This window comes from Cygnus atratus, chromosome 2 (assembly GCF_013377495.2).
Source record: "Cygnus atratus isolate AKBS03 ecotype Queensland, Australia chromosome 2, CAtr_DNAZoo_HiC_assembly, whole genome shotgun sequence".
Classification (NCBI taxonomy): Eukaryota; Metazoa; Chordata; class Aves; order Anseriformes; family Anatidae; genus Cygnus; species Cygnus atratus.
In genome coordinates this window covers 94188466-94201585 of record NC_066363.1, presented here as the reverse complement: position 1 = coordinate 94201585, position 13120 = coordinate 94188466, and the positions used below count along the sequence as shown (strand labels likewise).

At 47.4% G+C, this 13120-nt stretch overlaps 1 protein-coding gene across 1 annotated transcript; it reads right to left on the bottom strand.

The window, feature by feature from the left end:
• Positions 1-7885: 7885 nt before the first annotated feature.
• Positions 7886-12740, bottom strand: IRX1 (iroquois homeobox 1). Its single transcript, XM_035550600.1, has 4 exons — positions 12477-12740; positions 8958-9972; positions 8370-8442; positions 7886-7983 (listed from the first exon to the last, which is right to left on the bottom strand). Exons 1-4 carry the CDS (start codon positions 12738-12740, stop codon positions 7926-7928), a joined length of 1410 nt encoding a protein of 469 aa, XP_035406493.1. The 3' UTR covers positions 7886-7925.
• Positions 12741-13120: the final 380 nt, after the last annotated feature.

Here is a 13120-nt window from a genome sequence, read left to right as displayed (position 1 = left end):
CTGTTGGCGAGTGGGCCAAGAAGCTGTCAAAACCAAATACTTCCAAACCAGGATTCTATTATTAAACTTCTCCCAAATCTTCACTAAGGTTGAAAAAGTATTTCAGTGTACTGTTTCGGGAAAGAAAAAAAAAAAGAAAAAAAAAGAAAAAAAAAAGATTAATAAAGATGTTAGGAGGCTGAACTGCTGTGAGATTTGTTTAATTATTCCCCACAGTACTGCCCCAGCAATCTGCTGACATTTAGCCCCGACCTTGCAAATCCTCAGTAAATATTAATATATCAACTCAAACAGGGATCGTTGTTTTATTGGTTCACGGAGCTCAGAGAGATTCGCCACAGCAGTGAAAAATAATGTGCAGAACTGAGGAAGAACGGCTCCTTTGATATCACCTTCTGCTGCACACATGTGCTGGGAGCATCAACAAAATGGAAATTCTGTTACTTTGCCACAGCTGTAGAGTGACACTTCAGATGCCTTTGCTTCCCTTTGTACAGCCTGCTGGAATAATCCCAAAACCACAGTGGCAAGAGATTAGAAAACACACACGCGCGTGCACACACACACGGAGGAAGATAGAGAGGGAAGAAGGGAGAAAGAGATCACATTTTATTATCTGACACAGTGGAAATTTTAATAATGGTAAGCTCCCATCTTAAAACCTAATAAGCTTTGCTCAGAACAATGAGTGCACTAACAAGAGCCAATGAGAGCCAGGCACAATCCCCTGGCATTTGTTTACTATGGTGACTTTGCTATTTGCCTCCATGAGTGCCACGTAAACTTTTTTTTTTTTTCTCCAACAGTTGCCCCTGTTGATTGCTTCTTAATGTATTTTATGTGCCTACCAGTCCTCACAAAACCTGACAAAATACCCCTAATTTATTTTCTCCTTTTTATTTGCTTGCCTCAAATGTAAATGTACATTATTAAAATATCTACTCATAACTACACTGCTATTACTAATAGGCGGGTGTTTGATGTGGGTCAACACTGCATCCAAAATTCTTGGGTTTAGGGGAAAGGGCTGCTGTGCAACATTTGGCATTCAGATGTATTGAGCTGCAGAGTTAATGCGTGATTAATTTTATTCATAAAAATGTTAATCACTTCATTGTGAGATATTTTTAACATTCTGTGCACTGAACACCTTTTAACTTCTTTTTCACACAAGCCCACAAATGTATTTAATATTTTCAAACATTCTGTTATTACCAATAACACTGGTAATTAAACATACATTTAAAATGTAATAAAAAGCTGGCAAATAACGGCACAGCACTAAATACAAATGGAAGCCTGCTGTCCACTGTCTCTCGTGTGCCCCCTGCCCTTTGGCAGTAACTGATCAGTTTCTTTAATATGCACTTGTTTGCAGAGTCCCCATGGCATTTCTTTTTTTCCTCAAGCATGCTTCAGCCCTCACTGACACAGCTGAGTATCATGAAAATAATACAAGCCTGTAGCGTGATATAGATGGTGCTAAAAATACTTCTACTCTAAGGAAGGGTAGGATCTCAGGGTTGGGTGCATTGCAGCAGGCTAGGGGCTTCAGGGGGAGTTGTTTTGGGTCGAGATGGGTGTTTTTTTGAGACAAGCACTCGATCCTCATCTGAGAGCGGTGTCAGGCACTGGTGGGTGTGCCGGCTGCACTCCCTGACTTCTTGTTTCCAGCTGGGCAAGGCTATTGTGAACGTATTCAGCCAATGCACTCATGAAACTGGATAAATGGATTAGTGGATCAGAGACACCATCGGCATCTTCAAAAGGAAAACAGCAGCCTGCAAAAAGACTGACATTTGTATACTGGGGCAGAGGGTGTGTGAATGCTCTGCCTCTTCCAAAGGGACAAGACAGTGATAAACTTTCCACACTGACCACCTCACTTTGTGCTACAATTGACCAACAAAATAAATGGATTGTTTCATTGTTTTTGAACCATAGGCAGCACAGGGAAAGCGCTACTTGCACAGCAACAAAGGACAATGTATTGTGTGGGGCCAACAGCTCAAAATAAAACCTTTAATTATCTATGGGTCAGCCATAAATCTGGAATAAAATAAATGTTACTTTTTAAACTCGCCTTTAATTCTTCATGGAGTTTACGCTGGCGCTTTCTCTTCTCTCAGGAGAGGCAAGACCGGCGCTTGGTGTGTGCCTGAGTTTGCATTTTTGCATTAGTTTGATTCCAAACGAACATGTTGGGAAACAAGTTCTACTGTCAAATGTGATGGATGTCTGCAATGCTAGTTAAAGTAAGTTAAAAACAGATAAAAGATTTTTTTTTTTTTTACAAACACCCATAAGTGTACTCTCTTCATATACACAAAAGAGAAGCCAAAACTAATACTAATAATGGTGACGAGACTCGAGTAAATTAATTCCTCACAGAAGTACATTGTTTAGTTTTAAGAGCTCATATTTTCTCTTAAATTTTGAATACCTATTTCTGTGAGGTTTTCAGTCTCCTGGTACTTCCAGCGATTCCTGTACACATGGCTGGTTTTATGGGCAAGCTATGAACGAAACTGCATGGGGGCACCACACAACTGGGAACACCAACCTCGCCGGGAGTCATTTAAGTAACTTTTCACCGGCAAACATGTCACGCAGGCCATGTTTATTACATGTTCCACTGTTTTACTTGATTTGTTAGTCCCAGGTAAAATTTACTGCTGAAACGTAAAACTTTGTGGCTCAAAACCTGGAATCGGGCTTCATGTCTGTCCTCGCTGGGCCCCCATGGCCTTTCCTGGTGGGGACAGGGAGTCCTGCCTGGTGTGTCCTACATCCACCTTGCACTTCTTCCAGTGCCACATGGACTTGCACTGGCCTTTTTGGGCCACGATGGCTTTATCCAGAGTGGAGAGTTGGGTGGTGTGAGTGGGCCCAGTGTCTCCCCTCCAATGCCTGTTCCCCAGATGGGGTGGTGGGGAGGCAGGTGGTGCAAAATGTGGGATTTGAGGGTGAGGTGGCCGCTGGACCAGAGGGGTGACCCTGTCCCTGAGTGCAGGCCAGTGCCGGGGGGCAGGGGAAGGCCCTTGGAAGCTCGCGTTTGGCCAACCCCTTGGCAAAGCACTCACTAGCCCTTTCCCTGCGCTGTTCAAGTGCCTGCAGCCTCTCCAGCGCTCCTCCGCCAGCTTCTTTACACCTCGCCTTTTAAGGACATTCGGGAACTGAAAAAATAAGAATACCGAAATACAGAGATATATATAACAACACTGGAACTCGAGACTCTCTTTAACGCCTTCCCCCTCGAGCTGCAGCAGGGGCCCGGCCCCCGGGGACCAGCCCAGCGCATCCCGGGCCCTGCACCTACCCCTACCCCTGCCCCTACCCCTGCCCCTTCCCGGCCCGCAGCGCCCACCCGACGGGGCGGCCCCGGGAGCGGTGGAGCCCCTCCAGGCAGCACTGGCGCTGGACCCGCATTGTCCCCCGCCGGTCCCCGGGTTCTTGAGTGAGAGGCTGTTTAGCACCGGGCCGGCGGCCGGCAGCGGCGGAGAGCCATTTTCTCCCTGCCACCGCCTCCCCCGCCCCCTCGGCTTCGCACTCTTTGTAATAGTCTCATCCGCAAGGACGATTGAAACTTTATAGTGCATGATTCATAGAGAGGGGGGCTGCACTCGGAGCCGCGGCGCATATTACATTAATCAGTGTCAGGCCACTAAAACAGAGATATGAATATGAATTCTCCATATTGCAGGGGAGATAAATGCGCTTGTGAATAATTGATCGGCGCCCATGAAAAGAATAGCGGGGGAGGAAAACACAGTGAAAGTTACCGGGCGATCTAGAGAGGCCCGAGCCGAAGGTACGGCATGGCCCGGCCCGGGCACGGCGTGGGACTCCCGCCGGGACCCCGTGGGCCCGGGAGCGCGCCCCCCCGGGAGCGTCTTGCAGTTGTCGGCAGCGGCTTCCCGGCTTCGGGGCTGTTCAGGTTTCGGAGTGAGCACGTCAAAAACTCAACCGAAGCAACAAAAGGGCTGACAGGAGCTTGGAGCGATAACAGTCTTAAGGACGAGCCTGTTTAAGCACATATACCCTTACTAATTTTCTCTTTCCCTTTCTCCGTGCTTTTTTTTTTCCAGTTAAAAATAGACTTCTTTTCAACGTAAAAGAGAAAAAGAATAAAAAATGAGGCACGCATACCAGTGAGCACGTTTCATAACTACGTCTCTGTGACAAAGCTAAATCCCCTTAAAGCTCCCGTTTGCTTTTAGTGTGTTCTGGCAACTGCAAATTTCAGAGTTTGCTGAACTCGGGATTATATCAACTTTTCGGTGATCTTTCTTCACAGATTTCTGCCATTCTTCTGTTAATGCTAAGTAAATAATAACAGAAACAAGAAAACGAGCCAAGTTTTACCGGGGGAGGATAGAGGATTATGCAAACATGTTCGTAAAATGTTTTCTGCCGCCCGTTTAAATAGCGAGAAAATATATCTTGGCCCTTGGTTGTTGTTCTAAAAGCATTACTCCATGCAGCTCCCATCCATTTCAGGGCAAATTTTCCTATCGACTTTATTTATCAGGTTGGAGTCCAATCATGGCAAAAAGAAAAAAAAAAAGTAGGAAACGAGGACTTTCCAATTTACTTTTATCAGCTCGACGCATTCCCAATTAAGGCGAACTGTTTCGCTTAAGCTGTTCCTTTATTACCCTCCCTACCCTGTCGTATTTGCTGGTGTACGCCTGCCAGGGTGGATCTCGCTGAAAATGGAAAATATGACAGAAAAACTAGAAATTATTTTCCCTGCCAACGTGACGTAAAGGCTCATTCCTAGCATCGCTCACGTGACAAGGCAAAGCGAGGAAATATGGAGCCCCCGCTCGGCTCTCAGGCTGCAGCGGGGCGCAGGGGCGCCCCCGGCCCCGCAGCGCGGCCAGCCGGGAGCCCCTGTGCAGAGGTGCCCCCTCGGTGGGCTGCATGAAGCGGCCGCTCTCCCTGAAACCTCCTCGGTGGCTCGGTGGGGGGGGGAGAGCGAACGAAGCCGCCTCTCTGCTGCAGGTAGCAGCCGGGTTGAGGCGGTGGTCCTGTGGGATTGCTAGGCGTTTCGGCGTGCACCCAGGCGAGAACGTGCCTCACCGAAATGACTTAAATAGAGCTCACTCTGCAGCTGCTGGTAGCACTTCCCGGCTGTGCTACGGGGAAGCCCCCGTCCTGAAACTCTGGGAGGGCGAGAGGATCGGGGAGCTGGTAACCGCCGTCCGAGCGGGCACCTGCGGCCCCGGGGGATGCACGACACGGCACGGCACGGCTGTGAGGGCAGCCCCTGCCCTCACCAGCATGGGGAAGGAGGGAGCCGGGGGCTTCGCCCAGTAGAGACAGCGGGGTCCCCGGGGACAGGCGGTAGCGAGCGGTCGCCCAGCGGGTCTTTATCCGGCCCGCGCCGTAACCCCTTCAGCTGGCCCGGGAGGGAGGTAAGGATGCACAACTGCTGGCGTTATGAGGAAAAAAAAAAATAAGGAAAAAAAGGCAAGCAACTAAAGAAAAAAAATCATATCGAAGTTTTGCAGGAGATCCTGCTCTAGAGATAGTGAGGTTCCCCAAGGAGGAAGTGCCGAACATCGATACGCGGGAATCCTCAGTGTCCGGAGGCTAACCAGATCTGGAGGCCCCCCCCGCGGAGGACGTTGCGGCCTTTCTGGCTGGAGTCAAGGCGGGCAGCCTCCCCTCCGGCCCGGCTGAGCTCGGGCCGGGGCCGGCACCTCGGGCTGCCCCCGCGCCGGGCCAGGAGACGGCGCCGCCCGCAGCCCACAGAGGGCGCTGCGAGCCTGCCCATAAAGCCTGCCCAAAACCTGCCCAAAGCTTGGCTCTGCTCGGCGCCGCTCGGTACCGCACTGGCGGCGGACAGGGAGCGGGAGTGCACCCGCACCTGCGCTCCCTTGCTCTCCGCAAAGCCCCTTCTTAACGTTTCTACGCCGCGAAGTGATCCCTTTTCCTCTTCTCTCAAGCCATCTTGGCACCGCCCTGTTCGCTTAGCCTGGCAGGGCGGCCCTGTGCGCTCCGTCAATGCCAGCTCTGAGCGAAAGGTGCCAGTTTGGGACGGCCAAGCGGGCAGCGGGGGGCCCGATCCGGCCCGCGCCGCGAATTTGGGAATCTTTTGCTTTGGAAATAAGATGAAAGAGAGAGGAATTTGGTCAAGTTTACACTGGTACTGTTCTGACGCGCTGCTTGGATTTACAGGCGTGAAGTGGGTTTTTTTGTTTGTTTGTTTTTGTTTTTGTTTTTGTTTTTTCCAGGACGTATCTCTCTTCCTTTCCCCCACTGAAATCTGAGTTATTATGGTTTCTTTAAAACTGTAATATACTGTCTTGTTGGAAACGATAGCAAACGCATGGCTGCCTGCGACTGAGGAAAAAGCAAACAACTAAAAGCCAGAAAGCAAACTAACCGATGCTATGCTAGAAACCGCAGGATGTCAAAATGGGACCCTTTTCAGAAAGACAGCGAGCTGAACGTTTCAGTCCTCTAGCCAGCCCGCACAAATCTACCTCTCCTGATCTATTTCTCTGATCCATCTTAAAAACGCAAAACCAGAAGTCCACCGCCTCCACTGCTTCGTCAACAGATCTCTAAGTGATAGTTTCCCTAGACCCGTCTTTACTTGCGCTGATTGTGCAGCTAAATCAAGATCAATATTCTGATCTCTGACAAGATTTTTATTAATATTTTATTGGAAAATCTCATCTTGTTTCCGACAAGTCCTGGTTTGAGGTTGGTTCGGTTTGGGTAGGGCGTCACCACATTATTTCTTAATGACTTTCCCAGCTGCTTCTTTCCATTTTCCACCATCAACAACCATCTGGTATCTTATTAGCACCTCAATGCTCATTTAGTGTTCTCATTTAGGAGAAAAATAGAAGTAAACACTCAAAATATTACACATTTTAACGGACCGTCTTTGGAAGATTAATGCCTTTATAAACAGATAGATTGTCTTAGTCCCTTTTTAACCATCAAATCGGAATCTGACTACTTTCTTCTGGGAAGTGCCAGAGCTGCCATTTCTCCGTGCTAAGATTGTGCTTAATCTCACACGGGAAAATCTTTCATCGTCACGTTTCCTCTGTATTTATTGAAAGAGTAAATCGTTACAAATTATGTCCTAATCCAATATTTTTCAGCTTTGGTCAGAATGTATGCTAAAGCACTAAACCTTCTGATCCAGTGTGGTAACTGGTCTGGACAGCAAAGTTATACAACTAGGGAACTTCTCCCTTTCATTTTCAAGAATGTATTTTATAACATAAGTGGAAGTCAAATCCATTTATATGCAGAAAAAAATGGATAGTACAGGACACATCTGATTCATCACAATTGGAAAAGAACAACCTTAATTTCACTACTCAAGAACTAGCTTCACTCAGCTTCTTAAATTTACTTGTATGAAAGGGAAGGTCGCAGTTTGCTTTTGATAAAATAGCCAGAAGAGTCCTTAAAAGCTTGGATTTGATATAGTAAATTTCATTTACCTGAAGGCAAAAACTCTTGACATTTTAGAAAGCAATTATAAATGTTTGAATAGATTTGTAATATATTCTTAAGATCTGCAGCAACAGAAAATACATACCTGAAGAGAGCTCATAATTTCATTTAGTTTATTAGACAAAAATATATGATTTAGACAAGTTTTGCTGACGCGCTATTTACAATCTGAAATCACTCTATATACAGAAAAAACACAAACACATGGGAAACATTTACCAAACAAATAACCCAAGAATGGTTAGAATAACACGATTTGAAATGGTACAATGAAGAAGGGGATCCATCTACAGATTTGTGTAATCGCTTTTATGGATTTGCACCACCTTATTGCAAAAAGAGATTGATGGGAGTCGTTTATATCATTTCCTTTTTTTTTTTTCTCTGTCCTTAATACCAGTCTCTGTATTTTTTTTTTTTTTCAGCAAACCATTTAATCAAGCAGAAGGGAGAGCTGTTAAAATTCTCGGTGTTCCCTCTTGCTGAGCCAAAGAGCTGCAGGGGGGAAGGGAGGAAGGGAAAAAAAAAAAAAAAGACGTAACAATCTTTCAGTTAAAAAAAAAAAAGAGAATCCTTTCCTATAATCGCCTGTCTATTGCTATAATATCCCACTATTAGTTAACTGCACAGAAATCTTTGTCAGTAGTGTAATTAACACAAGATCTTTGAGGTCTGTTAAGTTTCAGAAAAGTTAAAGTCTGGCTACGTACAATTGTAATTTAGCCTAACTTTGAAAAGATTACAGCAACTTCTATGTTGTTCTTGTTTTCTGTATGTAGTATTATGGTGCTGATTAGGTGTTATAATTAGTCTTTATTATTCAAACACTCTGTTTTCGCATAAGTAACATTCCTTCAGTGAAAACAAACAAACAAACTCACTTGTCACGGACAGACTGTAAGGGCGATTTGAGCTGCTGAGGTGGGGATTCAGTTCTTGGTACATTTTCTCTTTCTAGAAGGAGACAGAAAACAAGAGAAAAAATTAGAATAAAACCAACAAAAATCTGTACAGTGTGCATAAAACTCACCTCCCTCTGCCCCACTTGTTAGGACACGTGTAGGTGTAAGTGTTTGCATGTGCATGCATACGTACTACACAAGTGCATGGTTGTATTCACTTATTTTCAATATTTAAGGAGTACACAAGCTTTTCTTGCCACGTTTTGGACCATCATTGACCATCAGGAAGGAGGGAAGAAAAGCCAATCTCAAAGAGTATGCTTTGCAGCCCTATCCTGTCATTCTTAAATTGTCTAATGGGCATATAGGGTGAGAATGTAATAGCCCAGATGAAATGGACTTCATGCATACAACCAACGTGCTGCAAGTAAAATTCAACACTAGGCTATACTGTCAGTAACACCGTTAAAAGCAGTCAGTTACACCGGGGCTGAATCTGACACCATCCCTCGAGAAGTTGGTGTGCATGTGGTGGGGCGGAGGGAAGACGGCTGCCTGGGGCATTACCTAGGTGTCTGGGACTGGTCCTCTCTGAAGGTTTTTCACTACTTAGGGCTCCCAGGGTTGCTGTTAAAACAGAAGGCTGTTGCTGGGCCTGGAGGTGGTGGTTGTGGTGAGCAGCGTGGTGGTGATTTACTCCCAAAAAGGACCTCACATTTAGCAGGGAACTCTGTGTGAGGAAAGCCCCATTTGTCCAGTTGTGAAATTTGCCAATCTGGCACGTGTAGAGTCCATGGCTGGGGAGAAAAGCAGGATGCTGTATCTGTGGAGAAGTGTGGTTAACCTGGGGAGGAGGGGGTGGAGGGGGGGAGGATTTCAGGCCACCATCAGGGCTGGTTGCCGTCTCTGCCAAAGACCAAATCTTGGGTTTGCTGTGAGATGGCATCTGCAAATTGCTCTGTCCCCCGGGACTGATGATTTGTGTGCTGTTGTCAGAGACCTCCTTCACCATGGCCAGCGCGTCTTTGGGTTTCAGCCCTTCAGACCCTGACAGTGCCAAATCCTTGTCTTTTTCCAAGTGATCCTCTTCACTGCTTTGTCTCAGGAGCTCAGGCTTCTCCTCCTCTTCCTCGTTGCTCTGCTCCCCGTCGTTCTCATCGATTTTGTCTATGTCTATGCTCTCCAGGTCGATCTCCTCATCATCTTCATTCTTCTCGGGGTCCCCCTCATTGTCACTGCCAAAGAGGTTGGCATCTTCTTGGTCCTTACTCCGGGATCCCCAGGTCACCTTGTTCTCCTTCTTGAGCCGCCGGCGGGCATTGGCGAACCAAGTGGAGACCTGGGTGAGGGTCATCTTGGTGATGATGGCCAGCATGATCTTCTCACCCTTGGTGGGATAGGGGTTCTTGCGGTGCTCATTGAGCCAGGCCTTGAGGGTGCTGGTGCTCTCCCGGGTGGCATTTTTGGGTCGCCCTGGGTCCCCGTACTGGAACTGTCCATAGGGATAATAGCCGGGGGCAGTGTGGGCAGCAAAGGTAGCAGGGTGGACACCAGGATTATCTTTCAGCTCATACTGGGAGCCCTGCAACACATTCAGACAAACGGAGAGGAAAAAGCACATCAGTTATCTCGTTAGCGTCTCTAACAGACCTGAATAGGCTACTCCGGGAGCCGGAATACGCCTTTGAGCGGTGCAGAGGGGCTTCACAGTCAAATTCGGCCCTCCCTGCTCCAGGCTCTTCACATTTAGATCAAGCAGAGGAATTCCCAAATGATCCCCCCTTCTTGAAGAGAAAGGAAAGGAGAGGGACTCAGCTGGGGTCTGCCAGACATAATGCGTGTTTTCTCCCCAAACCAAATCAACCAAATCTAATCAAACGGTGGGAATGCAGCAAGTTCACACTCGCCTCGATGAGACAATTTACTGTGCGCTCGAAAATATCAGGCAGAGAAAGCAGGTATTACACCAGAGTTACCAACTAATGCCTGCGCACAACGTTGCGTTTATCTGCAAAATATACAGGAGGATATTACAGATGTATTCAGAGCATTCTTATTTGGCCCCAGATCTGCCTTTAAAAGGAGTTGGCATGAGATGAGGCTGGGGAGACGAATGCACAACTTCAGCGCGAATACAAGTCTCATGTGAGAGGTTTTCCACACACAAGCCTCCCCCCCAGCACACACACAAATAATACTCCGGGATTCTGGTGTAAAATATTAACTTCCAAGTGTTACAAGAGCCTTTAAACTCTGGAATGCAGGATGATCCGTGTACTGTAGAATATGTATATGCAGATGCTTTATCTCATAAGTTTTACTTTGATCTGCGCAGAGCAAACACAAATTGTTTACAAGCGTTTAGAGACGGTGATTTATTTGCAATCAATATTCTTTTTATCATCAGTAGTAAAACACAGCAAGTCAAATTATCCCATCAGGTGTTTTGCTAAATAACATTTTATCTTTCTAGCAAGCTCATTAGGCCTCATTATCACCGCAAATAGCCCAGATATTAACTTAATATTTTAGATCTTCATTTCCAAATGCTCGGAATCGTAGAATTTATCTCAAAATATCACCATCGCGGTGAATTACGGTAATAAAACACCAGGACACCTTTGCAAGTAGGAAAGGAAACTGTTGCTGAGTATCTAACATTTAAAGCCGTTTTCTTTCTTTCTTTTTTTTCCTCCCTACTACAATGTCGCTTTCTTCTATTCGAGAAATATACTCATAGTATTAATCTTGCGAAATTTTATGTCAGCCTTAAAAATGAACCTCTCAAAAATGTCACCAGAGAAACTAATCTAACTTTGTCAAACATTTATAAACGAACGTGTATTTGAATTTCAGAGGCAAAGCTTATACATAGGGAGAAGTCCGATGCAATTTTTATAATGTGTTACAGTGTAGGCTTTCTGCACCCCCTTTATTCCGTTGTCTTTTGTTATTGTTGCTGAAATGATATTATTTCAGTGATCTCTGCTGGGAATTCTTTTGAAGAAGCCACTTGTAAATCACTCATTGCTTCTGTGTCAACTTTTACTGCGTTTCCAAAATCAAGGTTAAAAAAGTAGGGAACGCGTGCTGTTAAAACTGCCTTCGTAGGAAATGTTTGCAGCACAAAATGAGCCGCTTTCAGGCGCTGACCCTTGTTCAACAGCTTATCTGCCTGCCTGCCTGCACGTATACATGTACATGTATCAAAAACCCCTCCAAGTTATGCCTTGCATGCACCTAGTTATAAATATTCTCACTTTTATGTTTCAGGGGAGAGAAAGAGGGGCATTGAGAAATAAAGTGGAACCTATTCGTACCGCCACTGAGAAATTTGCGGACACGAAAAGAAAACGTTTCAGCGACACCAGAGATGAAAAACAGTTAGTATAAAAGATGTTTCACTTTTTACCGATTACATTCTGACGGGGATAAAAAAAAAATGCGAGGAGAACTACGGTAACGGTAATTTGATTTAGGGGTAATGCCAATGTGCCTTTCTGCCCCGACACGGATAATGGGAAGTGGATGCCCTCCTTCGCTGGATGCAAATTCGGTCTACGATACTCGCCATAATCAGAGTGGGAAAAGTTCAGGGAACTGAGCGGACTGTTTTTAAAGCTTAAAGAAAATGCCCGAAAATAAACGGACGTAGCGGCTACCTAGACCGCACTTTGGCCTTTCGGGGGGAACCCGGGGCGGAAGAAAAAGACCCGACGAGAAGAGCAGCGGGCTGGAGAGCCCACCGAGACAGCAGCACCACCAGTACCGCCCGTCCCCAACCGCAACAACAACAACAAGAAATAGCCGAGTTTCTAGGGCGCAGGATCCCTGTTTTCCCCCTCCGAGAAGCAAAACTCGGAGGAGTTTTGCCCGGCGGCGGCAGCGGGGCCGACCTGCGCCCCATTCCCAGCTCCTGCCGCGCTCTCCGCGGCCTCCAGCCACCCCGCAGAGCTCGGACCTCAGCCCCCCGCAGCCTCCCCCTGCCTCCATCGGCGGCCCGGCGGCCCGAAGGGACGCGGGGGAATTGGGTATAGGAAGGTGGGGGGAGGAAGGAAGGAAGGATGCGCGACGGTACTCACTCACCATTTGGGAGAAGAGGCCGAGGTCGGCGGTGTAGGGCAGGAAGGCGCTGTAGTTGGGGGCGCTGTAGGGACTCGCGTACATGCCCAGCACCGAGGTGACAGCGGCCGAGCCGCTGCCCAGCTCGGCACCCGCCGGCCGGCCCGAAGCGGCGGCGGCGGCGGCTGCGGCGGCGGCGGCGGCGGCCAGCACCCCGGGCCGGTCGCTCCCGTACACCGCCTGGCTGGCGCTGAGATACTGCGGGTAGCCCAGCTGGGGGAAGGACATCTCCGGGGCGCGGGCACAGCGGCGGCGGCGGCACTGGCGGTGGCGGCGGTAGAAGCGGCAGAAATATAAAAAAAAAAAAGGGGTGGGGGTGGGGGGGGGGGGGGGGAGGAATTAGGGAAAAAAAAAAAAAAAAGGAAGAAAAGGGGAGGAGGGAGACTTGAACAGCCGGGGAGGGGAGAGGAACAAACCCGGGCTTCTTTGGATCTCTCTTTCTTTCTCTGTCTCTCTCTCTCTCTCTCTTTTTCTTTTTTTTTCCTTCCTCCCCCACCCCCCCCCTCTTTACTGGAGTCAGGCAGGGCGAGAGAACAGAAATCGAGCCGGTAATTTTCTTTTTTCGTTCTGATTTCTTTCTGTCAGAGAGATATTGCAACCTAGGTGTG